Source organism: Ceratotherium simum, chromosome 13, assembly GCF_057802395.1.
Source record: "Ceratotherium simum simum isolate JZ-2026a chromosome 13, ASM5780239v1, whole genome shotgun sequence".
Taxonomy (NCBI): Eukaryota; Metazoa; Chordata; class Mammalia; order Perissodactyla; family Rhinocerotidae; genus Ceratotherium; species Ceratotherium simum.
Genome location: NC_141912.1, coordinates 22,349,170 through 22,375,755, shown reverse-complemented (window position 1 = coordinate 22,375,755; position 26,586 = coordinate 22,349,170). Strand labels below are relative to the sequence as shown.

General features: G+C 41.0%; 1 protein-coding gene across 1 annotated transcript; it reads right to left on the bottom strand.

Annotated features, from left to right (window-relative positions):
• Positions 1-2,384: 2,384 nt before the first annotated feature.
• Positions 2,385-12,557, bottom strand: NRSN1 (neurensin 1). The gene is made up of 2 exons (XM_014788716.2): positions 12,369-12,557; positions 2,385-3,039 (listed from the first exon to the last, which is right to left on the bottom strand). Exons 1-2 carry the CDS (start codon positions 12,555-12,557, stop codon positions 2,641-2,643), a joined length of 588 nt encoding a protein of 195 aa, XP_014644202.1. The 3' UTR covers positions 2,385-2,640.
• Positions 12,558-26,586: the final 14,029 nt, after the last annotated feature.

Here is a 26,586-nt window from a genome sequence, read left to right as displayed (position 1 = left end):
GAGAACATATAGAAATGTCACCTTGAACAACACAATCAGGGAAGCAACTGGACTGAAAATAACTGAATGAAAAAATTGATGGCCTGGGGCCAGGGTGGGAGGGCTAGGCAGTCCTATGTAACAGCAGTTAGACTTGTAGGTAACTTTGAATTATAGAATTTGGTCCAATGTGTGGAAGGGTTAGAAAGGCAGTTTTGGGAAAGGCATGTGGTTATATGGTTTTCTAAACATACAGTACCATCATAAGATGCAGAGGCTTGCCCTGGGAGGCAGTAGGGGTCCAGTCTCCAGAAGTGCCCACGCAAATGGCGGTTGCTGGGTCAGTCCTGACATGGGGTGGTGGGGGAGTCTTCTGCCTGCTTGGGTCCATATCATCTAAGGTTTCTACTGATTCCACACGCTCTGTTTACACGATCTCCAGGCCAGAACTCATTTCCAAGTTTCTTCAGTTGCAGTCTCAGCACCTTCTCCCCTACATCCCTCTCCAGCTATAAGGATGTGGTTTCACTTTGCTTTAGGAGTTTCAGGACTGAAGTGAAGAACTGGTTCAGTGTGAGCAAGCAGGCTGAAACCAAGGCTCTAAGACCGTCTGGTTTGCCATAGCACTGATGTTTGCCCAGTCGGGCCTGAAAATCGCTTTGAAAAGTCTTTAGTCTGCTGCTCCCTGCCCTCTGATTACACATAGCCTGTACTCTTTCCAAAGATTAAACTGTATTTCCTAATTCCTAATACCATTCAGCCTCCTTCCTCTGCTTTCCTGCAATAGCCCCCAATCCCTCCCATGGGGCCTGGGAGGGTCCTTACGAGTACCCACTTCCACAAAGCCTGGGCAGGACAGGAGAGACGGGGCATGTTGAATCTCCCAGACCCAGCTCCTCCTTTATCCATCTTTGTTTCTTTTAGGCCTTTGTCTAAGGAGTAGAGCTGCTTGTTTATGGCTGCTATCATGCCTGTACCGAAAAGTTCCCAAGCCCTCCAGCCATTATTTTTCATTCTGGAGGCTTTTAAAAGTCAAGGCGCATCCTCAAAGATTCATTGGTGCACAACACAGAAGCAAACATGGAAAGCTTCAAATGATGTAGCCTTGAACAGATGCTTAGGGCTTGAATAAGGCTTCAAAGAATAAAATTAAAATGGTATTTCCACAGGAAGGTGAGAACCTGAAGAGACTGGAACAATTTCTCCCAAATCTGGCCAATGATCCTTGTTGAGGATGCTGATTTACCCTGTGTTTTATGCTGGACTGTGCAAAATAAACAGTGTGCGCAAAGAGCACTAATTGCCTCATTTATTCTTCCATTTAGCCAGGGGAACATCAGAGCTTATTCAGCCTCAGAATGGAAAATTACATGTTGGAGAGAAAATAGCCACACTGAGGGGATGACAATGCAATTCAGGTTCTGCTTGTTTCACATATTTTATTTATCCAGTGAAGAAAGGAAAAAAAAGACAGAACTTGAAGGTGGCACAAATTCTGAGAGAAGACCAAGGTCACATGTTCCATTTCCCTCAGTCTAATTTAAATCCACAGATTAAATAAAAGTGCGAAGGGATGAGATGAACATTTTGCTGGAGAATAAAATGTCTTATTTGAGAAAGAAAACCCTTTTTAAGGTTAATATCTACTCACGGATTTCTTATTTGAGGATGGCTTACTTTTGTCTTTATAAAAATATGATAGCATTGTATAACCTGTTGGGGTTGGATATTTAAGAGTAGGTAGCGAGAAGGCTGCTGACTTGGCAAACCTTCCAGGAGTCCAGAGAATTCCACCGTGGTGAGAGCCACAAGGACATCGTAAACATCCTTAGTGGGGGAGACACGATGACACATGGCGAAAAAGGAATCTCAGACATCACAGTCCCGGACCCCCACTATACAGATGGAGAAACTGAGACCTGGGAGGTTAAATGATTTCCCCAAGATCACACAGCTAGTCGGTAGCAGGAACTCAAATTTCCTGGCTTCGAATTCAGTGCTTTTGGACACTGCATGAATAGATACTCCTAATATTAATTTCTTTCCCAAGATTCTAAAGTTGGCAATTTTAGCCTTTTAAGTAAAAAAAATGGGAAACAACAAAAAAGATTAGTGGCGAACTCCGATACATTTATATCCAATCTCAGGAACTTCGTGTTAAGATATAGTTAAAAGACTAATGTTTGGGTCAAAATCAGGGAACTCGATTTTTCTATGAACACACATGACAATATCTTACACACAGTGGGACAGGGATGGAAGGCAGCACCACACAGGAAAGATTAGAAAAACCAATATTAGAAAATGAAATGGACCATGTTGGCCATTGGTAGGCTGGTCTAAACTGTTCAGCACTTTCCAATAACACAGAAAATGACACACAGTCACAATAAATGAGAGGGGAGTTCCCGAGGGCTCCAGGAGGGCACACAGAAGCACCCCTTTAAGCAGCTGGGTGCACGTGCACAGGCTGACACATGGCATCAACCTTCTCCAGACCCACCTGAACTGAGCGAGGGTGAGCCCACGCACTGTACTGCCCACAGCCGAGCACAGCCCTGGGGCAAGTCAACGCCAAATTCCTGCCATCTCAAAAACTGGCCTGCTCCATTTTAACACTGTGTGTAAATCAGAGAGGAGAGTACTGGGGCTGGAAATCTTTCAGGTTGCCGCGATAGGCTGGACATTTTGAACCCTGGACAAAGTGACTGGAATCTTTGTTTCCCCTGGGCCTGGAGCTTTTGTAATAGGCTGGGTGTGGGCCTTGATGTCTGCAATTCGCTCTTTAAACTTTTGCTGGAGGAATTGTTCTTCTTTGGAGTAGCTTTTGGCGAACACTGACATCAGCAGGCACCCTGCCATGGACGTGCCCCCAATGCAGAAGAGAACGGCTCCTGCCAGCTTGCACGTGTCAAGGGCTCCGTTAAACTGGACAGCATGGGTGTCCACCACCACAAAATCGGCTTCGCCAAAGGCTTCGATTTTGGGGGGCACAAGAAAGCCCACCGCCAGAACAGTCAATCCGACAATCACGAAGACTGTGCCAGAGATGAGTCCGACCTAGAGAAAGACACAATGAAGCAAGACAGAGTAAGCACGGTGGTTCAGATATCCCTGAGCCCTCCAGGGCAGGACTTGTCTTATTTTTGGGGAAAAGTGCATTTTCCTAGTCACTCCAAATTTGTATGAGAAGCCTACATAATTTTCTAGTCAAAAAAGAAGGTGAAAGGAGGAACTTTCTGATTTTAATGTCAACCAGAAACTGTAGCGCTGTCTTGATTTTTCCTTTGAGCTTTCTGTTTGCACAATGCTTTGCAATTGACAAAGCCTCCTTTTGCTTACGTTGCCCCATTTGGTCTTGAGGAAGAGAAAAGTAGCCCTGATATCCAGGAGCTGGCCTGACTAGGCCTTGATGTTGTTAGAAACTGGCCTGGAGCTCACAGTGATACCATGTTGTTCTCCTCTTGACACAATGGATGGCACAGAACATCAACATCAGACAAGCTCATTCTGCGCCTGTGATGGAGTGACATAAAACAAGACCACTTCGTAATTTTGTCTAAGCACAGACAAAAACAAGGTCATGTGGAAACCAAGAAATACCAAACAAACACCCTCGCCCCATTCTCCTCCGCCCCCTGCCCACCCCTGGCTAATATGAATGATTGCTGCTTTTCTACCCACTACAGCTTTAGTCTCACTCTAGTCTACGCCCCCCATAGATAAGATTTATTAAGATATCCAATCATAGAATTGTCTCTGACAATCCAGAGTGAACTCCTGCTCCCTTAGACCCTCCCCCAAATCACCCAACCAAAGCCCACATTTTATAATACATCCTTTCTCACAGTCTCTTACTGAAATGCCCCAGGAGCCCCTATGGTATCTTTCTCTCTCATTGTGATGAGTAATAAACTCAACTCATTCAGCATATAGGTATGTTCCTGGTGATTTTGGCTGGAGGACATTGACAGTCTGTGTAACTACTTACCCTAAGTAAGTGGGGAAGGAACCATAAGTGCCAGAGGAAATGTAGACTCTGGGAGGGTAGGTCACTGGTGAGTTGCAGAGGCAGGGCTAGAAGCCACAGATCTGACCTCCAGGCCAGTGTTTTTTCTCTTTTAACATGTAGCTATTTAGGTTTTCCTTGTGCAGATGGTGAGAAGTGTTAAGAACAGCAGATGGAGATTAAATTGCATTAGCTCAAGTTCTAATAAAATGTAACACACTGAAGATGGAAAGTAATATACCATTTGGTGGTTTAAGCTCAGAGGTTTGGAATTAACAGACTTGGATTCTAGCATTGCCAACTAGTACTTGAATCATATAAGGAAAGTCACTTAAATGCTCTTGTTGTTAATCTCCCCATCTATAAAATGATAAATGATAATAGTACCTACCTCATAGAGCTGTTGTGAGGACTAAATGAGATCATGCGTGAAACCACTGAGCCCTGTGCCTGGCTAAGTAATGCACTGTAATAAGTAGCTATTATTATTATTATTTGGACATGCTTCTCTTGTAAAATTATGCTACACTGGCAACAGCATTACAACCACTGCTCAGAGCTTGGAATAAAGAACAGCTAATATAGTTAATTATTTTTTAACCACACTTTTCATTTCTTCCTGTTCCTGATTGCTTTTAGTTAGAATAACAAGGTTGGAAAAATAGCCAAATGCATAACACTATTTAATCTTGAACATTTAAAGTATATTTATTTAACCTATTTATTTGTTAAATTTCAGGGTAATACACTAATAAGGAAGGTTTCAATAACAGAAGGAAAACATTCACAAATCCATCACCCTAGCAAAGTGGAGGGGGAGGGAGAACTAGTATCATTGAGCTTCTATTGTGACCTAGACATAGAGCTAGATATGTTTTCACCAGCATCTTATGAGAGGAAGGTATTTTTATTCCTATTTCACCTATAAGAAACTGAGGTTTATAGGGTCGAAGAAGCATAGTTCAAGGTCCCAGAGTTAGCAGGTGGTATGGCTGGGTTCCAACCCAGGTCTACATGACTTCTAAGCCGTATTCCCCATTTTAATTCTCCCAGGATACTTCACCAATTACTACTGCTATTACTTTTTAAAAATTACAACAGAGTTTTAGTTACCCTATATGGACTAATTTCTATTACATAATATAGTAAAGAAACTGAAAAATAGAGTTAACATAACGTTTTCTGAAAAAAATAATAGAAACTGTTCTATATAAGATTAAAGTACTACAGGAAAAATTGGGTTGTAAAATATAACATTTTGGATGGCTTTCTACATTTTTCTAAAAATAGCAGCAAATCAATTCACCTCCAAAGACTAACCATTATTCATAACTTAAAAAAAAATGACTCACATTGGAAAGTCCTGAATATACAAACTAAATTAACTTAAATATCCATGGTGACATGCTTCATATGTCACTAAATTACCTTCCTCCTCAAGAACTGGCACTAATTCTCAAAAATTGAGAGCAGCAAAAATGTATCCATCTTAGTTTCTGAGGTTCTTAAGAGCAACTGAGGCCAATGCTCTTTGTCTTCTATTTCTGTCTTGTCTCACCGCAGCTCTCATTCCAGCCTTGCACTCAATAAATATTCCTGACTGACTAACTTAAACCACCAGACTGCTGAATATGGAGCCAGGTGATTGATTCTCAGAGCAGTCTGCTCCTCAACTGAGCAGTGCGTTAGAGATTAAAATCCACCCTTGGAATATCCCTCGGAAGCTAAAAGGCAAACCACGCCTTGCAGATGGCAGAACTCCTGCTCACTTCAAGAACTGGAAAATGGCTGGCCTCTCTGAGCCTTCTCCCTTTTCCTTGTTATGTCAGAGTATGAGAGAGAGGCTCGCTGTCTGTGGAGGGGAGCATGACCTAACGAATAGCTAACTCCCAGGATTCTGAAGGTGCCATCAAAGCGAGTCTAAGGAGGATCTTCAAGAGATGAGCCCAGAAAGGGACTCCTGGTACCATGTTGGAGTCCTGAAAAGAATAAGAATTTGGGGAGTGATGCCATACAGTATCATAAAAATTGTCAAAAAAAGTTGAAGTGGTCCTAGGTGTAAGAGAAAGGGGGCTCTATTAAACAGAGAGAGTTTAAAAAATGCAACACAGAGGTCTTTTAAGGGTCGAAGAGAGCAAAGCAGCCCTATTTGGGGCCATGCAGAAGAGTTGGAATGCTGCTGGGCAAGGGGCTCCCCCAGGCGTCCCAGAGCAGCCTGGCGCTGTGAGGTGGTTAGATGAACACCCACAGTGAGAGAGAAGGACCTCCAGGCTGAGACAAACCCTCAAGACAGCAGCAATGACAGTTTTTGTGCTGTGACTTCTGATGATTCTCTTGGCTTTGGGAAGGATGTCACACAGGGTATGTGAAAACACAATCTCTGATGTTGGAAAGGAAGATTGGACAGGGAGGAGAACTTGGATTCCAGAAATTCTGCTGCTGGGAGTGACAAGCCAGAGACTGCTGTTATTTTGATCAACATCTCCTTCACTGTTATCTCTGTGAGCTGATGAGGTCTGAAAATGCAGTTTACTCCAATAAGCAGAGCTGGCAGCAGCAACAGCGCAGCTGTTCTGGCAGAGAGGAGGCAGTAATGACTGTTGGAAGCAAGAACTAGCGTGTCAGGGAAGAACTAGCGTGGCGGGGCGGTGGCGGGGAGTGGGGCGCTGGATGGAGCTAAATGTGAAAGGAGCCATCTGGGTTAGAGGTAATTCAGGGGAAGTGCATCAAAAGTGAAGTGGCTTTTCTTCTTCATCAGCTCTGAGGGCTGCTGCTGACCTTTCCTGAGCGGGACCTGAGCTCTGAGTGGTGTCACCCGCCAGCAGTGATGGCAGATTCTAGCTCATCTGTCCCGACCCTCTTGCCTGACCTGCTTGTAGGGACATGGAGCTTTACAAAGCAACAACCGATGCCAGGCTATGATCTAGGTCTTTCGTATCCCTTAACTCATGCAGTCTTCACAGCGCTCCCTCTCCTGGGTAATGGTATCCCACATTAACTCTTCTGTCTTACAAAGACTCTGTCCCTCCAGCACGTGAACATATTCAATCACTTGCATCTTCAAAATTCTATTCTAGAGCCCTGGGCCCCTCTCTAGCTACTGCTTGAATTCACTCCTACTCTTGATGGCCACGCTTTGTCCTCCCTGACTTCACTGACACTGTTCTCTCAAAGGTCACTAATGACCTCCTAACTGTCGAGTTTTACCTCATTTGAATATTCTGCAGTCATTGATGGTAAACACTTATGCTTTCTTAAAACCATCACCTATTGTCATCCTAGACACAACTCTCTCCTGTTTCTACATCTCCTTTAAGATCTCAATCTTAACCTGCTTGGCCAGACGTTCTTTTTAAAATATTGGTGTCCCCCAGGATGGCACCTTTGACTCAAGTCTCTTCTTCAGTATGTTCTCTCTATGGTTTAATCTGTGGCTACAGTTTCAACTCCTCCCTGTATACCAATGACTTTCAAATCTCCAGCTCTAGCTTACATCTCTCTCTTGGGCTCTAGCCTCGTATTTCTGACAGCCACTAGGAGGCTTTACACAAAAATGTCCCAAATGTTCCTCAAACTCAAACTATTCAAAATGGTACTCCTTCCTTCCTTCCTTCCCAATTTTCTATCTGTGTTCCGGTCATCCACCCATTCACTGTCCCTCCTCACATTCAGTTAACAGATAATTAAATCTTATTGATTCCACCTCATAAACCTCTCTTGAATCTTGTTTTTCCTCTCCAGCACAACAGCTACTCTAAGGGTGCAGACTATTATTATATCTTGCCCAGATTATTGAAACACTATTTGGAACGTCTCCATTGCTAGCCTCATCCTTCCTTGTCCACCCTTCAAATGCCATCTGACAAAATGTTTGGAAACAGAAAGAATACCACCTATTTTCTCTTCTTATGAGGTTTCCATAGCTCTTCTCATCTCTAGCATAAAACCAACTCCTTAATATCTAGCAAAACTTGAAGACAAATCTAAGAACAAAGTTTAAACTCTGACTTAGCTCAGGGAGGAAACTAGAGAGATCAGGCCAGATAGGAGGCTAACGGGGGTCTTAAGAGAAAAGAGAGGGATCAGAGTCACTTTCATTTTCAGTAAGGCTGTGGAGGGGGCAGTCTTGCCCTGTACGTGCACATTGCTGTTGAACGCCCTCTGAGAAATTTCTCATATGGGTTGAGGAGAAGGTAAGAAGGAGGGTAACTCTGAGGTGAGGAAAGAATGATTGGGGGTGAGAAGACTGCTCCCATTAGTTCATACCTGCCATACAGAGGCTGTTCATTGCACAGACAATCAAGTGACAACAGCCTTAGTCAAGGTCAAGTACCAGAATAAGAAAGAAAAATTCCACCACAGCCCGTTTGATCTGTGGGCAGCAGCAGTGGCTGGCAGGGGGTAGGTGGAACATGTCACATAGGTTTATGCAGATGGAAGCAGTTATAGGCACCGAGATAAATCAGTAGTGACTGAGGTAACCACACAGTAATCCAGAACCTGTGAGGCACCGAGAATGTGTGTAATACTGTGAGTGTGTGTGTGTGTGTGTTTATACCTGACTGTGAGACAATCTCCCCAAGAAAGCCTAGATTTATTATCTTGCCTCCTTACTGTACCCATGCTGGAAGGTTCTAGAGAAATTTCCATTTCACAGCCTTTCAAAGTTTTCTGTGATCTGGCTATTATATGCATTCCCACGTTCATCTCCTGACCTCTCTCCTCCAACTTCTAAACTTTTGCCCCAGCCATACTGAACTGTTTGTAGTCTCCTGAACATGCCATCTTCTCTCACGACTCAGCTTTTGCAAGCTGCCTGCATGCCCTGTTCCTGCTTATTCACAGGTGATTTCTTCTGAGGAGCCATTTCTTCCCCGAGCTGCATCAGGTCTTCCCTGCTCCCAAACCCCATGCTCCCGGTAAGGACTGTGACTACTTTTAGGGGAGTGTTTATCATGGTGGATTGTAACAATTGGTATGCATGTCTACCTTCCCTATTTGACTGTGAACTCCTTCAGGTCAAAGCTATATCTTATTCATAGGTGAAGAATAGTGTCTCATTCACAACTGAATCTCAGAGCCTACCACAGAGACTTGTGCATAGTGAACATGTAAACATTTGTAGAAAGAAAGAATAGCATTGTGAGATGGATGTTACGATGATCCATGCGACAGAGCACAGACTTGAACTCAAGCCCATTTGATTCCAATCTCTGTTCTTATTAAGCCCCTCCATGCTGCTCACTGCTAGGGAGCTCACTCAAGGGCAGAGTGCTACAGAGGCACTGTGAGCATAGCCCCCAGTGAGAGACCAACATGCCATTAGCAACACTGTAGTGGAAGAAGAGAAAGGGGAAGCCAACACCTTGAACCACCAACAGATGCAGTTTTAAATGAAAGAAAAAAACATTAAAAACGAATCATAATAGAAACATGTGTTTAACCAGTGCTTTTCTCTGTATTGGTAGAAAGCGCTTCATAAACCCATTGGGACAAATTCACTTATATTCCTTAGGAGGAAACGCTAGAACGGTTGGTTTATTCCCTTGGTAGAGGTGAGGTCTCTAAGACAGTGAATTCTTAGGTTAGTCAGGTTGACTGTAGGCTTCTGAATGCCTAGTCTAGTGTTTTATGATTAGGATATGAGTCTAGAATTGGGATTTTGCTGGAATATAATCTCTATAAGGCCATGGACTTCTGCTGTTTTTATTTTCTGAAGTAGGTCCAGCACAACAGGGAACAAATACTTTTGGATCTTGTTTGTCTAAAATCGAAGGGAGAAAATATCAAAATCTGAATTCTGGGACTGGTAATTTACTGTGAGTTCTTTATTTTAAATCTATGCCTATACATTATTTGATGGATTTACAGCTTCACAAATCACACAACCACTAGTGCTTTGGATCCACATGAACGCATACAATATTTTGTAAGTCAGTGGCATTTTAGGCTCTTGGCACAACAGATCTGTCAGGCAAATATTTGTTTTTTTGACACATAGAGAAGCAACCACCCACTTATCTGGGTAAATACAAGATGTGCCAAGCTTGGCTATGTATTTCATTGGTACAGGCCAGTAAGGATTCATCAGAGGCAACATTTCTACAGGGCAAGGATGCTGGCTTAACCAATTCTAATGCAGAATACGTGACACTAGTAAGATTTTGAATTAACACAAGTCTTGAGTAATCCATGTTAACAACTATGTTACCCAATACTTTATTTATTAACTAGATTTCCAGTTTTATTTCCATTTTAGAACTCAATGTTCCATGCAGCATCTGGTAATAGTAGCTAAAACATCAGATGCTTATTGAGTGCATACCAGACATTGTTTTAAGCTCTTTGTAAATATTATCCTATTTAATTCTCACAACTTTATGTGGTAGGTACTATAAGTATCACTGTTAGAGGCCCATTAAGGTCAACTGACTTGCCCAAAGTTACAGAGCTATTAAAAAGAAGAGCTGGGACTTGAACCCATGTAATCTGAGGACAGAATCCATGCACATAATCATTATACTACATTGCCTCTTGTTAAACTATATTGCCAGTAAATTGTAAGTTTATGTCAATATCAATATAAGAAATTCTGAGATCTTTTGGGAGAAAGCTGGAAATGATTGGAAATCCCAGAGGCACAGAATGTTAGGGCTGGAGGGGACCTGAGACATCATCCAAGGCTGCATCTTCTCAGCATCCTTTCCTGAATCTTCGTCCTTTCCTTGATTGCTAAGTGTTGGAACGTCCCAATGCCGTCTTCCCTTCGATGTCCCTACTCTCTTCCCAGGTGATCACGTCTAATCTGGTGCCTTATATACATTCCATGTCAGTGACTCCCAGTCTATGAGCTGCAGACTGGTATATACAAATTACCACCACACATCTCCACTTGCAAGTCTAATGGGCATCCCTAATATAACATGGCCAAAAACAAACTCTTGGTTCTCCAGCCATCCCATTGATTTCCTAGCGTTCCCCAGCCCAGTAAATTCATAACATCATTCACTGAATAGCTCAGGCTGCAAGTGAGTCATGCCTGACTCCTCTTTCTCTCACATCTAATTCATCAGTATGTCTTGACAGCTTGGCCTTCAGACTTTATGCTAAATCTGACTACTTCTCACCATCTCCACTAACACCACCTTAATCTAAGCCACCATCATCTCTTGCTGGGGTACTTTAATAGCCTCCTAAATGATCTAGCTGCTTCTACCGTTGTCCTTCGATAATCTATTTTCTGTACAGTAGCTAGAATGGTTCTGTTAAAAAACTACTTTGATCATGTCACTCCTCTGCCTAAAATGTTCAGGTGGCTTCCCATGTCTCTCAAGGTAAAAGCCAAAGTCCTCACCATCATCTACAAGGCTCTACAGAAATCATCTGTGCCCTGTTATTTTTCCGAATTCATCACCTGTTCTTTTCCCCCTCTCATTCCACTCCAATCAGACTGGACCTCTTGCTAATTTTCAAATGCACCAAACTTGTTCCCATTTCAGAGCTTTTGGACTTGCTATTTTCCCAGCCTAGAATGACCTTCAGCCAGACAATTTTATGGTCTGCTCCCTCAGCTCATCCACCATTTGCGCAAATGTCATCTCCTCTGAAAGCCTTTCTACAATCAGCATATCTAAAAACCACTTGATATACACTTGAAATATACTCATAGCACTTGTCACGGTCTGACGTTATATTATGTGGTTTATTTGTTTATGGTCTGCTTCTTATGATAGATTGTAAGTTCCATCACGGCAGGGACTTTTTCTCCTCCTATTTACCACTTTCATCTCCAGCAATGTGCAACTTCTTGGCACAGAATAGGTGCCCACTAATTATATGTTGTATGAGCAAATATTGAATTGTCTAATGAAGCTCTTTTATTTGAGGAAGTTGAGGCTCAGAAAGCCTCATGATTACAGATCTGGTAGAGGTAGAGCTGGTACACTGACCACTGTATTATATCTCAGCATTAGCTCTCTCTACTCAATTATTTCTTTTTGATAATTGATGTAATTTGTCAAATGATACTTACCAAGCCTGTAAGGGAGGCTTAAAGCATACAATGTTTTGCCTATAGATGGCTTCACAGTTGGTGAATTTAATGGCACATTAAAAACAGTAGCAAAAGTAATAATAATTAATGATGGCAATTATACCTATTTATGTTTAACCTGCAAATCGACAATTGTGCTGTGTTTAGAGGTCCTTTTCAGCCCAAGGTTTATATTCTCCTTTCCTAAGGGAAGAAAACTGCATTTAGAGAAACCAGGAGTGATGCACACACAGACAGTACCAAACCTCTCAGTTCCCTAGAGCTACAGTATTTACCACATCCAATAACTTTTCCGTTTCCTGAGTTAAACACATGCTCTTTCCTTACCTTCCAGAACACTGAGCTCCACCTGTTAGGTGATCTCTGGATCTGGAAATCATCCTCATACTCCCAGATTGAGGTGGTACAGTCTTCATAAAACTGGTGCAGGTAGGACCGGACTCCATAGCGCTGGTACCCACCCTCTGTAGCAGGCTGTGCCTGCTTGGATCCACAGATGTTGCTGCAAGAACTCATCCTTCCCAGCTGGAATGACAACATCCACATGTGTCAGCCCCATGGGCTCTGGCCCCAAGATCAAATGGCATATTAAAGGTGAGAACCAGGCTGAGTAATGTCAGTGTGTTTGAACAATGCTCTTTTCTTAAGAGAAAAGGCACTTTTAAAGACCTGTCTTTCTTATAAGCTGCTCTTTTCTACTTAATGCAAAATTACTCCAATGACTAGAACTGGTTCTCCAAAATGAAATGAGACATAACAGCAGAGCTCATTTAAATTATACAAAAATTTAAGCATGAAGCACATGAGAAATGGCAGCAGAGAAGCTGAGACTTTCATTGTCTTGACAAGAAATCTTTAGTCTCTTAAAATCCAGTAGTCTTTACACTTACATATTAAGGAATTAGGCAGGCACTCTCCCTTGCTCCAGATGGAATTTGTCTTCGACTGTCCTCTCAGATGCGTAACCACATACCCTTGAGGAAGCTACTTAGTGTTACTCTTAGCAGTTTGAAATTTTGCCTTTGGATCTCCTGTATCTTGCTCTAATGTTTTAACTAATTGTCAAATTGTACGAAAGCTGCTGAGCAACTTAACGCTTCATGCTTTATCAATCACAAAGGGTTTGGCCAATAATTTGCACCTCATTGACTCTAGCACCAGATATTTCAGTCATTATTTGTGGATACATCTGCCCATGTGGGATGCTAGAGCATAATGGAGAGGGTAGATCCAACCTTATATTATTTTCCATGAAGTGTCTAGCATATACAAGAATTCAGAGAATCGTTAAATGAAACTGTGCTCTGGGTAGGTTGTTTGGGACTCTGCCTTCTTAAGATGGAAATTCCTACTTGATTTGACCTAATCAATACTCATAGAGGCTTTTGGTTATTAACTCATGTTAAAAAAAAAAAAAGGAATTACTGAGGGATAGCAATTTTGATGAGCAAGGAAATTCTTAGTAATTCTCTATTCTTTGGTTTTCTGATCTCCACATAAGCAGATAAATATATAGCTGGAGAAGTGAAATACTTCTTTGGATTTTTTTCAATTATCCTCTAGATGGTTTTCCTTTTCAGGACAGAGTCAGTTTCAACATGACAAAGTAAAAAACAATATAGAAGGGTATTTTCCCATTGAACTAGTTTCTCTCAGGGCTTGTGCTATAATCCAGGCTAACAGAAGACATAGCAAATGTTTTCAATTACTTATCAAGAAACCAAGTAGTAATCTTTAGCCAAAAGGAAAAAGTTAAAGTTCTAGCAAGTGCCCCTATGTAACCGCTAGATTTGGTTGGATAGCATCATGGGGCTAAAATCAAAGTTGAAACCAGGGATAGTTAGCATTTCTCTGTTCCATGGCCACAAAGTCAACCCATAAGAATATCTTGGTAAATGTGTGCTGTTAGCCACGAATGAGTTTTGACTAGAAAATAGAGTCAAATTTAGGAAAATATGGCCCTGATCTTAGAAAAATGATATAAACAGGTGCTACTGATGGTGACCAGTAACCTCATCTTTTTCAGTGTTGGTCAGTATTACATTAGTGCTTACCTCCCTGTGCCTTCTTCCGGTTTCTGAAGAAATCACCCAGGAGGAGAGAGCAGGGGAGGAAATTTTTTTTACTTTTAAACATTTCAGAAGTATATTATTTCATTTTAGAATGTACATTGCCTGATTAGCGCAGCAAAGTCTGATGGATCAAATTCTTTTGTTAATCTCGTTTTCAGATTTTAAATGCTAGGATGATCTCTTTAGTACCTTTTATTTGATGCTTATACAATGAAGATGATTAATAAGGGTCTATTACTAGTGAATATAAGTAGAATAATTTAAAAAGCACTTTCTTTCAAGACATTCTAATAAAATTTTGGTCAAGGGGAGGTGGGATTAGTATTACTAATGCTGCCTTGTTGTTGAAGAAATTTAGGCATAGAAAAATCATCTGCTAAAGGTTACACCATGAGTCAGGGAGCAGATGAAAGATGACAATTACTACAGCAAGCAGGAGTATGAACTGAATCACATACTTGCATAACCAGAACCAACTCATCCAAGTATATATTTTCAGATTTTCTATAAAGCATCAGAGACTTTAACATGAAAAAAAAAATAGGCATGATAGGGGTAAAAAAATATCCCTCATAGCAACAGTTAGAGTTATTTTCCTTAGACCCTGAAGTCGTTCTTCTCAGGATTGAGCTTTGATGCAGAGCAGGACCGTGTGACATATTGTAGTCAGTCCCTGCATGGCTTGTTTCTGGCACACTAGGTTAAATGTTTCTGCTTTATAAGATGAGACCCAGTAGTCCAACTTTGTTAAACACAATATGGGTAAAATCATAAAAGAGATAGGAAGTGTCATAAAACAAATGTTTTTGAGCCTGAGTGATGGAAGGCTCTACTCTAAGTCAGAATGGATTTTTAGTGATGTTAGATACATTCTAGAAAAGGAATCCTAATGAGTCTTATTTTTCCTCCAGGTACACAGAGCACAAGAACATGGTCTGCGTTGTGCTAACCACACAGCACAGAGAATGGGCTCTAATGCTAGTTCTTGATCTGCAACTTACTGGTCATGAGATCTCAGGCAAGCTCATTAACTTCTCTGGGCTCTGGTTTCATGATCCTTAAAATAACATGGTTGGACCAGATAATCTCTAATTCCTTCCAGATGTAGTTTTCCAGGAGTCTTTGGCCATGAATCTACAGAATGAGTCCATTATTTTTGTTGGATTAACAGCTGGTTTACTATTTCCCACCTCCTCCCACACCCTCATTGATTGATTGTCAGATTGTCCCAAATTCTGCTTTATTATAGTATGTACGAAGCTTCAGTTTAAAAGAGCATATAAGCTACCAGTTAGGTTAGTTACTTGGTATTAAGTAGGCTGGATGGTTGTGTATTGTTTATTTGTTTAACGAGTTACTTCAGTATCATGTATGTTGCCTAAAATAGCAGTCCCTGTATAGACCACATCATGTTCACCACCAAAAGTCTAGTTTCCATCTATCACCATATAAATGTCCCCCTTTACCTCTTTCGCCCTCCCCCCATGCCCCTTCCCCTATGGTAATCACCAATCTGTTCTCTGTACCCATGTGTTTGTTTATTTTTCATCTTCCACATATAAGTGAAATCATATGGTATTTGTCTTCTCTGTCTGACTTATTTCACTTAGCATTTTACCCTCAGGGTCCATCCATGTTGCCGCAAATGGCAAGATTTCGTCATTTTTATGGTTGAGTATTATTCCATTGTATATATATACACACCACATTTTCTTTATCCATTCATCTGTTTCGGCTATTGTAAATAACGCTGCAATGAACACACGGGTGCATATATCTTCTTGAATTAGTGTTTTTGTGTTCTTTGGATAAATACCCAGAAGTGGAATAGGTGGATCATATGGTAGTTCTATTTTTAATTTTTGAGGAATCTCCATACTGTCTTCTATAGTGGCTGCACCAATTTATATCCCCATCAGCAGTATACAAAGGAATTTTGGTGTTGAACAGATGTAGTCTACACAGAAGTCAAAATATAATGATGTACACATGAAATTTATATAATGTTATAAACCAATGTTACCTTAATAAAAAAAATAGCAGCCCCTAGGGGTCTTAGAGGTTTCATACATTTTTCCAAACATTTAACTTGTTGGAATTCACTTCTAGAGGAGAAAGATCACTTGGGAGAATATGTATTTTAAAATATAACATTTTAGAGTTAGAATTTTGCACCTACAAAATCTCAGCAGTTACATTTCTCATAGAGAAGCCAGTAACTTTTTGCCTCAGTATAAAAACTGTTACAGTTATTTGGAATCTACTTGGTTGATTGACACCTCCAGTGTCATAAAGAAGATACAGGAGGTCACTTTGAAAGCTGGGCAATTATTGGGGCCGGCCCAGTGGTGTGGCGGTTACGTTCGAACACTCCACTTCAGCAGCCCGGGTTCGCTGGTTCAGATCCTGGGCACAGACCTATTCACCACTCATCAAGCCATGCCGAGGCGGCATCCCACATAGAAGAGCTACTACTCTACAACTAGGATATACAACTATGTACTGGGGCTTTGGGGAGAAAAAAGAAAAAGAGGAAGATTCGCAACAGACGTTAGCGCAGGGCCAATCTTCCTTATAAATAAATAAATAAATAAATAAATAAATAAATAAATAAATAAAACCATGCTCTTGGATTTAAAAAACAAAAACGCTGGGCAATTATTATACAATAAACTAGATTTGAGAAGAAATGGAAGATATGTCAAACGCTTTTTTAGCTGGAATCAGCATTTACTTAATGAGCAAGGTTTCATGAGAATTCTGGTGTTTCTATTTCAATAGCTGTAGTAGAAGCAGCAAAAATAGTATGTTAAATCTATGACTATTGTTAAATGATTAATCCTGGAGGGTGCCTTTCTTTAGGGAAAGTCTTAACATCCCAGGAAGTGCATAAATGCAGGGTGGAGAGTGAAAATGTTTTCCAGTATTGTATTTAAGTGAGTACATGTGAGTATTCATTTTATAAACACTCTAGTGGAGCCTGTTGCATCCTCGCTGCCTGCATGGCCATCATGATGGAATGCAAGTAACACTAGTGTCTGGTTGTTTGGTCATCTATGAAAAGGGACATTCTAGGTGCTGCTAAGTGAGGATCCACCCATGGTTTTCTTCCTATGGTATCTATCTCAATTGCATGCGCAGTTATACATTAAATGGATATTTAATTCTCAGCAACACAGCACATCTGTCATATCCCAGAGACCCACGGAAGAGAAAATCATACCTTATCTCCCCACCCAAATTCTTCTGAAAGGCTTCCTACAATCAGCATATTAAATATCAGCCCTCTATCACTCTCCATCCCTTTGTCCAGATTTGTTTCTCTTCATAGCTCCTTACTACCTGATACTCTATTATGTGGTTTATTTGTTTATGGCCTGATAGACCGTGTACATGATAGACTGTAAGCCTCATGAGGGCAGGGAGGTTTTCTGTCCTGTTTACCACTTTAAACTCAGGCACTTTGAAACTTCTTGGCACAGAGTTCTACATGAGTTCGTGTGGGTGATGGCCTGACTGGTCCTTTACTTTTTATTCCTCCCTTCCATCAATGTTTTTAAAGTACTAACTATGTGCCGGATTATGTGAGATAATGGTTTCAAAGATAAGTGGGGCAGTCTGCTCTCAATGGACTCTTGCTTGGAAGGAGAAATATTCCTGAAGCAATAAGTGGAGCAAAATGGGAACCAAAAGATGTTTTGCAACAGGAGGGAGTGCAAATGCTGAGAATCCCTTGAACAATTCCTATCTTAGGCAAACAAACCCACACATATGTTATTATGATCTCTATATGTACCAGTACACTATGGTATCAATTTGTCGGAAATCTGAATTTCAGTTTAATATATGCAGTTACTTTTTATTTTACTTGAAAAATTTTCATAGCCATAAAAACAGAAATAAGTCTTTATGCCTCATGGAACTCTAAGAACACACAGACTTTACATTATTTGTCTTCATGGTCTCCTTGAGAGAAGAGAAGCAGAAAATTGAGGCACAAAAAGAATGAGTGTTTTCCCATGGCTCTATGTGTGAGTCAGTCGTGAGGCCAGGCACAGGCCCTGTTCCATTTATTCTGTTTGAAATATCATTCAATTTTTCATACTGCTTTTCTCTCCCATAAAATCATTCTGAGATAATGAGAGTGAAGTTCCCATTAGAGCCACTTTTCCACAGGGCCAGTGCTGCAAGGTATGGACACATAGCTGATTTAGATCATTTATTCAACACCAAACCAAAGGGTGAATTCACTTAAAAGAGTCAGTTAGACTCAGAGTGGATGCAGGAAGGCATGAAAGCCTGCTAACAGCCTTTTTACTTTTAAACCAGGCATTCTGGAATTATATAAGCATGACCTTAAAACTTGAAAATGTGTTTCCACCAATGGATCATATCAGGGATATTTTACTTTCCTGGAACAGTGCTAGAGATTGAGGCTCTATATTATGAGCCTCTTTATACTCTTTAAGTCATTGGATATGCAGCCACTTTAATAATTTTCAAAATAGGGGTAATGATATGCAATTATCTTATTAATTTAATCTTTCAAGTTATATTTTTAAGTAAAATATATAAAGTCCAAAACCAAAATAAGAAGAGGAAAAAGAACCCACAGTCTCTTTAAACTTCTTCTTTATGCAGACCACAAGGTGCTTATGAATTTACATGGGACAAGGTTTGAATCTTACCTTTGAAATCCTCCTCTTCCTCTTCTTGTTGTTTACTCCTTACACTTTCTTTTTAACAGTGCATTCTTCAAACCTATTTAAGAAAAAAATCTCTGCAGAATGTGACCCAGATAAAAATCTAAATTTCATAAGCCATTCTTATAATTTGTAAAGAATCATTTTAATATTGACAAAAGACTTCTTGTTCAAGAGCAGAGATTATACTTTTACAAAAGTATAACATATTTTATAACTTTTCAATGGGCTCTAATCAGAGTTTATAGAGTAAATGAGACAACATAAATGAAAAGGGCTTTGTAAACTATAACACACTGTACAAATGTTATTCTTATTTTGATATAATTATATTCCATGTAGTCAATAATCCCAACAAGACTGATCCATTTGTATTTTACAAATTCTAAATAAAAAGATTACTTGTTTCCTAAATACTCCAGAATTGATCTATTTGGTACCTGTTCCATTATACTGTGAGATACATTCATGGTATAGCCACTGTATTTTCTGTTTACATGCATTTTAGATGTAGTAAGGCTCTTTGGATGATTTTCTCGTTAGGTTGATTTTTACTCCTATATCCATTTTCTCCTATCATGATCATTTTACTTTCCATCTGCCTAAGAAAAACAGGTGCCCAGGCAAGATTTAATTAAAAAGCCATTGCCAGCTATAGAGCTATTGGTTTCCTACATTACTCTAGTCATGTGAAATAAAAAAATATGTGGGACCATTTTTTTCAAGAGGTCATTAAGAATTCTTTCTGATGAACAGTTCCTCATCCATTTGCAGGAGAACCTCAAAGACTTGAGGTGATTAAGCCTTGTTGAGGCCTGACAAACTGTTTTCAGTACTTTCCAGGTTTAGTCTCTATGAACCATAGCCAAATCTTCTTCAAAACTCGTTTTTTTGCCCCCAAATCTTATTTTCTGGGTGATATGTGAGCAGATTTGGGGAGACAAGCAAATTATATTAGGATCCTGGATCTGGACAAGCAAAAGAAAACAAGTCTCTCTCATCTGTGCCTGTCTCTCTCGATTAAATGTCCCTTCTTTTTATCTGTCGCCTTCCCCATTTTTTTTGTGAAGGAAGTGACTCCACACGTGCCCTTCACCGAAGGTTGGCCTGGTCTGGAGCCCAAGGAGCTCTCCATGGTGCTGAAAACATTTTTGCTACAGAGCCGGGAACCAACTAAGCAAACACCAGCTGTTTAACTCCAGCTGTTTTCTTTGAGGTCTTCAGCTTTAGTCTGACCCCCCACCCAACGCCCCTTTCTAACAACATAAATAAGTAGGTCCTGAGATCATATCAAAACACTCAAACACCTTTAGACATGGCAAAGGAGTGGAGAGGGCAAGTGGGGGTTAAATTCAGCCTGGAAAACAAATCAAGCCAGCTTTGCAAACTCCAAATACACGTATTTGCTCTTACCTAATACACAACTTTTCTTGTCTCACAGGAACGAAACTCAAGTTTTCCCTGTACACCTCCCAAATTCTTACATAACACAAATCACAAACCGCCAAAGCATGGAGTTGGCTACCCTTAATTTATTTGTGTTCACAGATTTTAATACGCATGGTTTTTGTAGACATTTGTGCTGGTATAACAAACGTGAATGAGTTAGGGGTCTGTGTGTGGCAGGGGCGGAGAGACAGAGAGAATATGAATATATGTGCGTGAGGAGAGAGGAAGGGAAGAGAAAGGGAAGAGAGGGAGAACTGGAGAAAGACAAATTGAGCATAGAAAGCCGCACCCCTGGGCTCCCCATGGCTTTACCTGCCCCCTCCGATCCCCTGACCCGTGGAGCAAGTGCAGCCAGCTAGCCGCAGATCTCTCGCTGGGGTCCCATCGCCGCCGCCGCCGCCGCCGCCGCCACTGCTCCCGCCTAGCCAAGCTCAGCCTGCGCGTGATTGACAGCTGGGCGTCCGGCGTGCCCGCGCACCCGAGGCCCGCGCAGCTGCGGCCGCCGCCGCCGCCGCCGCCGCCGCCAAAGGGGCCGGATCCGCGCTGCGCGGGCGACCGGCGAGTGGGCGGGGCCCGGATTGGGGCGGGGCGCCAGACTCCCTTCCTGCTTGCACCCCTGGGTCTAGTGCTTGCCCACAGGAGGGTGGCTGGCCATCTGGAAGGCTGGTCGCTGTGCCACCCTGAAGCTCCACTGGGCCGGGCGCCTTCTCTGCCTTTCTGCCTTGTCCGCTGTTTTCTTCTCCTGCCCAGCAAAATGTCTGGCCATAGCAGGCTCAAGACACATGTTTTTTAAATGAATGAAGGAGGCAGACAGATCTGATGTATGTTTCTTCCACCACTATCCCATATGGGCTGTGTAGAGGCTTCTCTTCACCTTGTTTATTTTGTCCTTGATGAAACACGAGGTGAGGAGCTTCTCTGGCCGGCAGAGCGCTGTCCACCTGAAAGAACCTTCTCAATTCTGTCAGCATTGGGCACTTCCAGCTCCTCACCCGCCCCTGACCTCAACATCAGGAAGTCTAAATGCGTGAGATGGAAGACCGATGAGGAAAATGAATTAAATGATGATATTCAAGAAAAAACACAAGAATGAAGGCAAGAACACACTAGACAATTAATTACCTATGAATACCTCAGAAAATTTGTGTAGGTGTGGGTAGGCTAGCATATAAATAGAATGACCCCTGCTTCATGAGACTTTTACAGATCACTGGTAAGTGGCAGTGAATGAAAATGATTACTAAAATAGTTAATATTTGCACAGCCATTCTACACATAAAATAATAACAACACCTAACATTTACATAGTGCTTACTCTATGCCAGGCATTCCTTTAAGTATATTATAAATATATTTATTATATGCGTATTAAGTCCTCACATTAGCTCTAGATGGTGGCTGACCTTTATTATCTCAGTTTTACAGATGAGGAAGCTGAGGTATATAGAGAAGTGACTTGCACCCATGATGATACAAGCTCACAATTACATGTCACAGGTCATACAAATACTAAATGTTGGAGGTGGACTGGCATCTACAAGGTTATCTCCTGGAGAGAATTTAGGGTACAAGTGATGTTTTGCCTAAAAAAGACTAGGAAACAACTCTGTTTTTATTAAACAGGGGAAATCAAAGTAGATATTGAGCAAATGCTTCAAGGGGAACCAAGGAGAGGGATGATTGTGTCTTCTTTGTTCCTCCAGTTCACAACTCTTGTCCCGGTTTCAACACTACCTTTCAACACTGCGTAAGCCTGAAGGTGCCCCTTATTCCTTTGTCCCTTCCCAGTCTTCATGAAAGTGCATTTTTCAGATGTTTTGACATGTTGCTCGTTAGCTTGCTTTTCTCATATTCGGTGTGTGGATTTGGTGAACATTTATTTATTCTTAGGTTGTGACATGGTTGGTGTGTTTTCCCATCCTTGAAAGTCCACAGGAATCTGCACACATGCAAAAATCCAGGGGCTCTGAGTTGCACTTCTGTCAGAGGTTAGGCTTCAGGAATTGCACGCCTGACTTCCTTGTTGGTTTCTGGTCATTGTCCTGGTTTCTTTTGACAATGCACAAAGAATCTATCATCCATTATTTCAGATAGGTAGTCTAAATCGGGCTTGAAGTCAGACAGACCTGGGTTTTAATCCCAGCCCCGCTACCTCCTGTTATTTAACCTGGTTAAGTTGCTTTACCCCTGTATACTCTATTTTCCTCATCTATAAAATGGTTATAATAATATCTACTTAATATGGTTATTATGAGAATTAAATAAAATTATATTTATAAAGCATTTATCCCAATGCCTGGTGCATAGCAAATACTCAGTAAATTATAGGCATTATTATTATTATTGTTGTTATTTTTTAGCTAAATGTTTTGGGAGCCTGTGATACTTTCAGCTTGGAGTCTCAAGTCTTCTAAGTTTCCCAGGCATTCTGCATTTGCTTCCTCTCCTCTTTACCGTGTCTGTTTCCAGCCTGTGCCACCTCTGGTGTCTGTGTGGAAGTTTCTGACGAGGTGGCACATGGGTGGACATGCCTATCCAGGAGCCTGGGGGCAACACAGGTCTTCCAGATTCCACTAGCACATCTGCCTTTGGTTCTCTCTCAATCTGAAGTAACTTGAATTAGTGAGATAAAGTAAGATATGATTTATTCACCCCAAGATGCCCTTAAAATGTGAATTATCACCATTATCTTGCCTTGCACAAACCATAGCTTTTATTTATTAGTTTTGCAACCTTAGGAAACAAAGATGATTACTTTGAAGCAACCAAGTTTTCACTTGGAACATACCACACAATTTCCCTGGGTTATAGTCATAGAAACATTTGCCAGTGAATGTCTTGTTAATTCATTATTCAGCACACATTTTTTGAATGTCTGCCATTCAGAGTACAAAGAGGGAGGTACAAACAGAAGCATTGTGGAAAGTCACAGAGAAGAGGGGTCAGGAGAGGCGGTACCTTCCTGAGTTATTTTCCAGAAGGGATGCTGTGATCAGGCCTCAACCTGCCTTTGTAACCTTATATTTCATGATTCCCCTTCTCAGTTCATTTCTCATGACACTGAACATATTCAGTGTTTTTCAAATACAGCTTGCACTTTCTTCCTTCCTTTTATTTATTTCAGTGATTCTCTATGCTTCTTCCCTGTTATCTGTATCTCTAAGCACTGCCCATTCTTCAAGTCCTAGCATGACCACCACCTTTTCAATAAAGCCTTCTTCGATATGCTTGAATACAATTCATTGTTCTTTATTTTGAACCCATATGACATCTAGTCTTGCCTGTCTTATGGTACTGCCACTTTTTTTTTTTGCTCTGTGTTGGTGTTATTTATGTATCTATTTACTCTCCCTTGTTAGGCTTATAAACATCATGAAGGAAGGATTTACCCACAATTCACTTTGTATTCCACACAATGACTAGTACATCACTTTGTATAGATTAAGTATTCATTTTTGGTAAGTGAATAAATTAGTGAATGAATGAGTTGGGTCTGAAGATGAGCCTTGACAGGTGGATAAGATTTGGATAAAAGGAGGAGAGAAGAGAGTATCATGACAGGCTTAGGAAATGAAAAACACGAGATTCAGCTTGCAGGCTCAGTTCTCAGAATCGTTCCTGGAATTCAAGATCTGTAATAGGAGGATGGGACAATGATGGAGAAGGGGCTCCTTATAGTTTGTTCACTCACTGATGAGAGGCAGAGCCCCGAGCCACTGGACACTTTGGTGGTGGCCTACATTGCTCCTAGGATGACTGCAGGCTGGTCAGCCTCTGCCCGCCTGGCTGTGCAGCCTGTCCAAGCTGAGGCCACAGTGTTCTGTACGAGGCAGTAGCTTGTGATTCATATACTCTCTGTGTTCCCGGACAGAACAGATGTCTGTCTGATTTTTTCTGCTTAATGATGATGGCAGGTTCCCAATGATAAAAATCCAACTTCACATTTTCTGAAACACTGTGGCTGAGAAATTCTGTTTGGCCACTTCTGAGGCCCAGCCTCCCCCTTTGCAGGGAATCTTGGATTTTGCAAATTAATATGGACAGAGAGTGCAGCGGGAGGTAGTGGCGGCAGCACTTAGCCTTGCTCAGTTGGAGCACGTGATTGGAGGGGGTTCTGGGCGTGGTCTCCACCCAAATATCTTTGCTTTTCTGCATTCCTTTCTCCCTTACTAACAATAGGGCCTTTGCTGATCTTGTAAATCCATTACCATGAGAGAGTATTTGGCATTCGAAATAGTTTCTTTTTACAAGTTACTCTTTGGAAGGGGGAATCTATTAGCTGCTCCTTAGTTATTAGTGAAGAGCCAATCAGATCCTTTCTTGTAACAGAATGATTTGGGGAATGGAAAAGGAGTAGGATAGGGCTAGAGTGGAAATACAGGTTCAGAGCCTGAAAAGGTGCCCCAGGATCTCAGAGTGGTACATCTCTATAATTTTTTTTTTTCCCGAGGAAGATACACCCTGAGCTAACATCTGTGCCAGTCTTCCTCTATTTTGTATGTGGGTTGCAACCACAGCATGGCTGCTGACGAGTGGTATGGGTCTGTGCCTGGGAACCAAACCCCGGCCACCGAAGCAGAGTGCGCTGAATTTAACCACTAGGCCGTGGGGCCGGCACCTCCATAATGGTGTTCTTTTTTCTGCGTTTTTTTCCCCCAGCTTTATTGAGATATAATTGACGTATAACATTGTGTAAGTTAAAGGTGTTCAATGTGTTGATTTGATACACTTATATATTTCAAAATGCTTACCACCATAGCGGTAGCTAACACCCCCATTATGTCACCTGATTACTACTTTTTTTCTCGTGAGAACATTTAAGATTTACTCTCTTAACAACTTTCAAGTATATAATACGGTATTAACTATAATCACCATGCTGTACATTTGGTCCCCAGAACTTATTCATCTTATTACTGGGAGTTTGTAACCTTTGACCAACATCTCTCCATTTCCTCCACTCCCTAGCCCCTGGAAACCATCATTCTACTCTCTGTTTCTATGAGTCCAGCTTTTTTAGATGCCACATATAAATGAGATCATCCAGTATTTGTCTGCCTCTGTCTGACTTATTTCACTTAGTGTAATGCCCTCAAGTTTCATCCATGTTGTCACAAATGGCAGGATTTCCTTTTTTTTTGGCTGAATAATATTCCAATGTGTGTGTGTCTGTGTGTGTGTATGTGTGTATACCACATCTTCTTTATCCATTCATTCATTGGTGTACACTTAAGTTGTTTCTACATCCTGGCTATTGTAACTAATGCTGCAATGAACATGGGGGTGCAGATATCTCTTTGAGATCCTGCTTTCATTTCCTTTTGATATCCCCCAGAAGTGGGATTGCTGGATTATATGGTAGTTCTATTTTTGAGTTTTTGAGGAACCTCCATACTGTTTTCTATGGTGGTTACACCAATTTATATTCCCACCAGCAGTGCGCAAGGGTTCCCTTTTCTCTATGTGTATACCAAGACTTGTTATCTCTTGTCTTTTTGATGACAGCCATTCCAGCAGGTCTGAGATGATATCTCATTGTGATTTTGATTTGAATTTTCCTAATGATTAGTAATGTAAGACATTTGTTATCTGTCTGATATTTGTATGTCTTTGGAAAAACATCTACTCAGGTCCTTTGTCCATTTTTTAATTAGAATTTTTTCTTTTGCTATTTAGTTATGAGTTCTTTATATGTTTTAGATATTAACCCCTTATCAGATATGTGATTTGCAGATATTTTCTCCCATTCCGTAGGTTGTATTTCATTTTGTTGATTATTTCTTTTGCTGTGCAGAAGCTTTTTAGTTTGATGTAGTCCCTCTTGCTTATTTCTGCTTTTCTTGTTTGTGCTTTTGGTGTCACATCCAAAACATCATTGCCAAGACCAATGTCAAGGAGCTTTTCCCTTATATTTTTTTCTAGGAGCTTCATGATTTCAGATCTTATGTTTAAATCTTTAATCCATTTTGAGCTAATTTTTGTAAGTGGTCTAAGATAGAGGTCCAGTTTCATTCTTTTACATGTGATCCAGTTTTCCCAGCACTATTTATTGAAGAGACTATCTTTTCTCTATTGAGTATTCTTGGCTCCCTTGTCAAATATTAGTTGATCTATTTGCAAGTGTTTATTTCTGGGCTCTCAATTCTGTTCTGGTGGTCTATGTGTCTCTTTTAATGCCGGTACTATACTGTTTTGGTATGGTACCATACATACCTAGCTTTGTAGTATAGTTTGAAATCAGGAAGTGTGATGTTTCCAGGTTTGTTCTTCTTTCTCAGGGTTGGTTTGGTTACTTGGGGTCCTTTGTGGTTCCAGACGAGT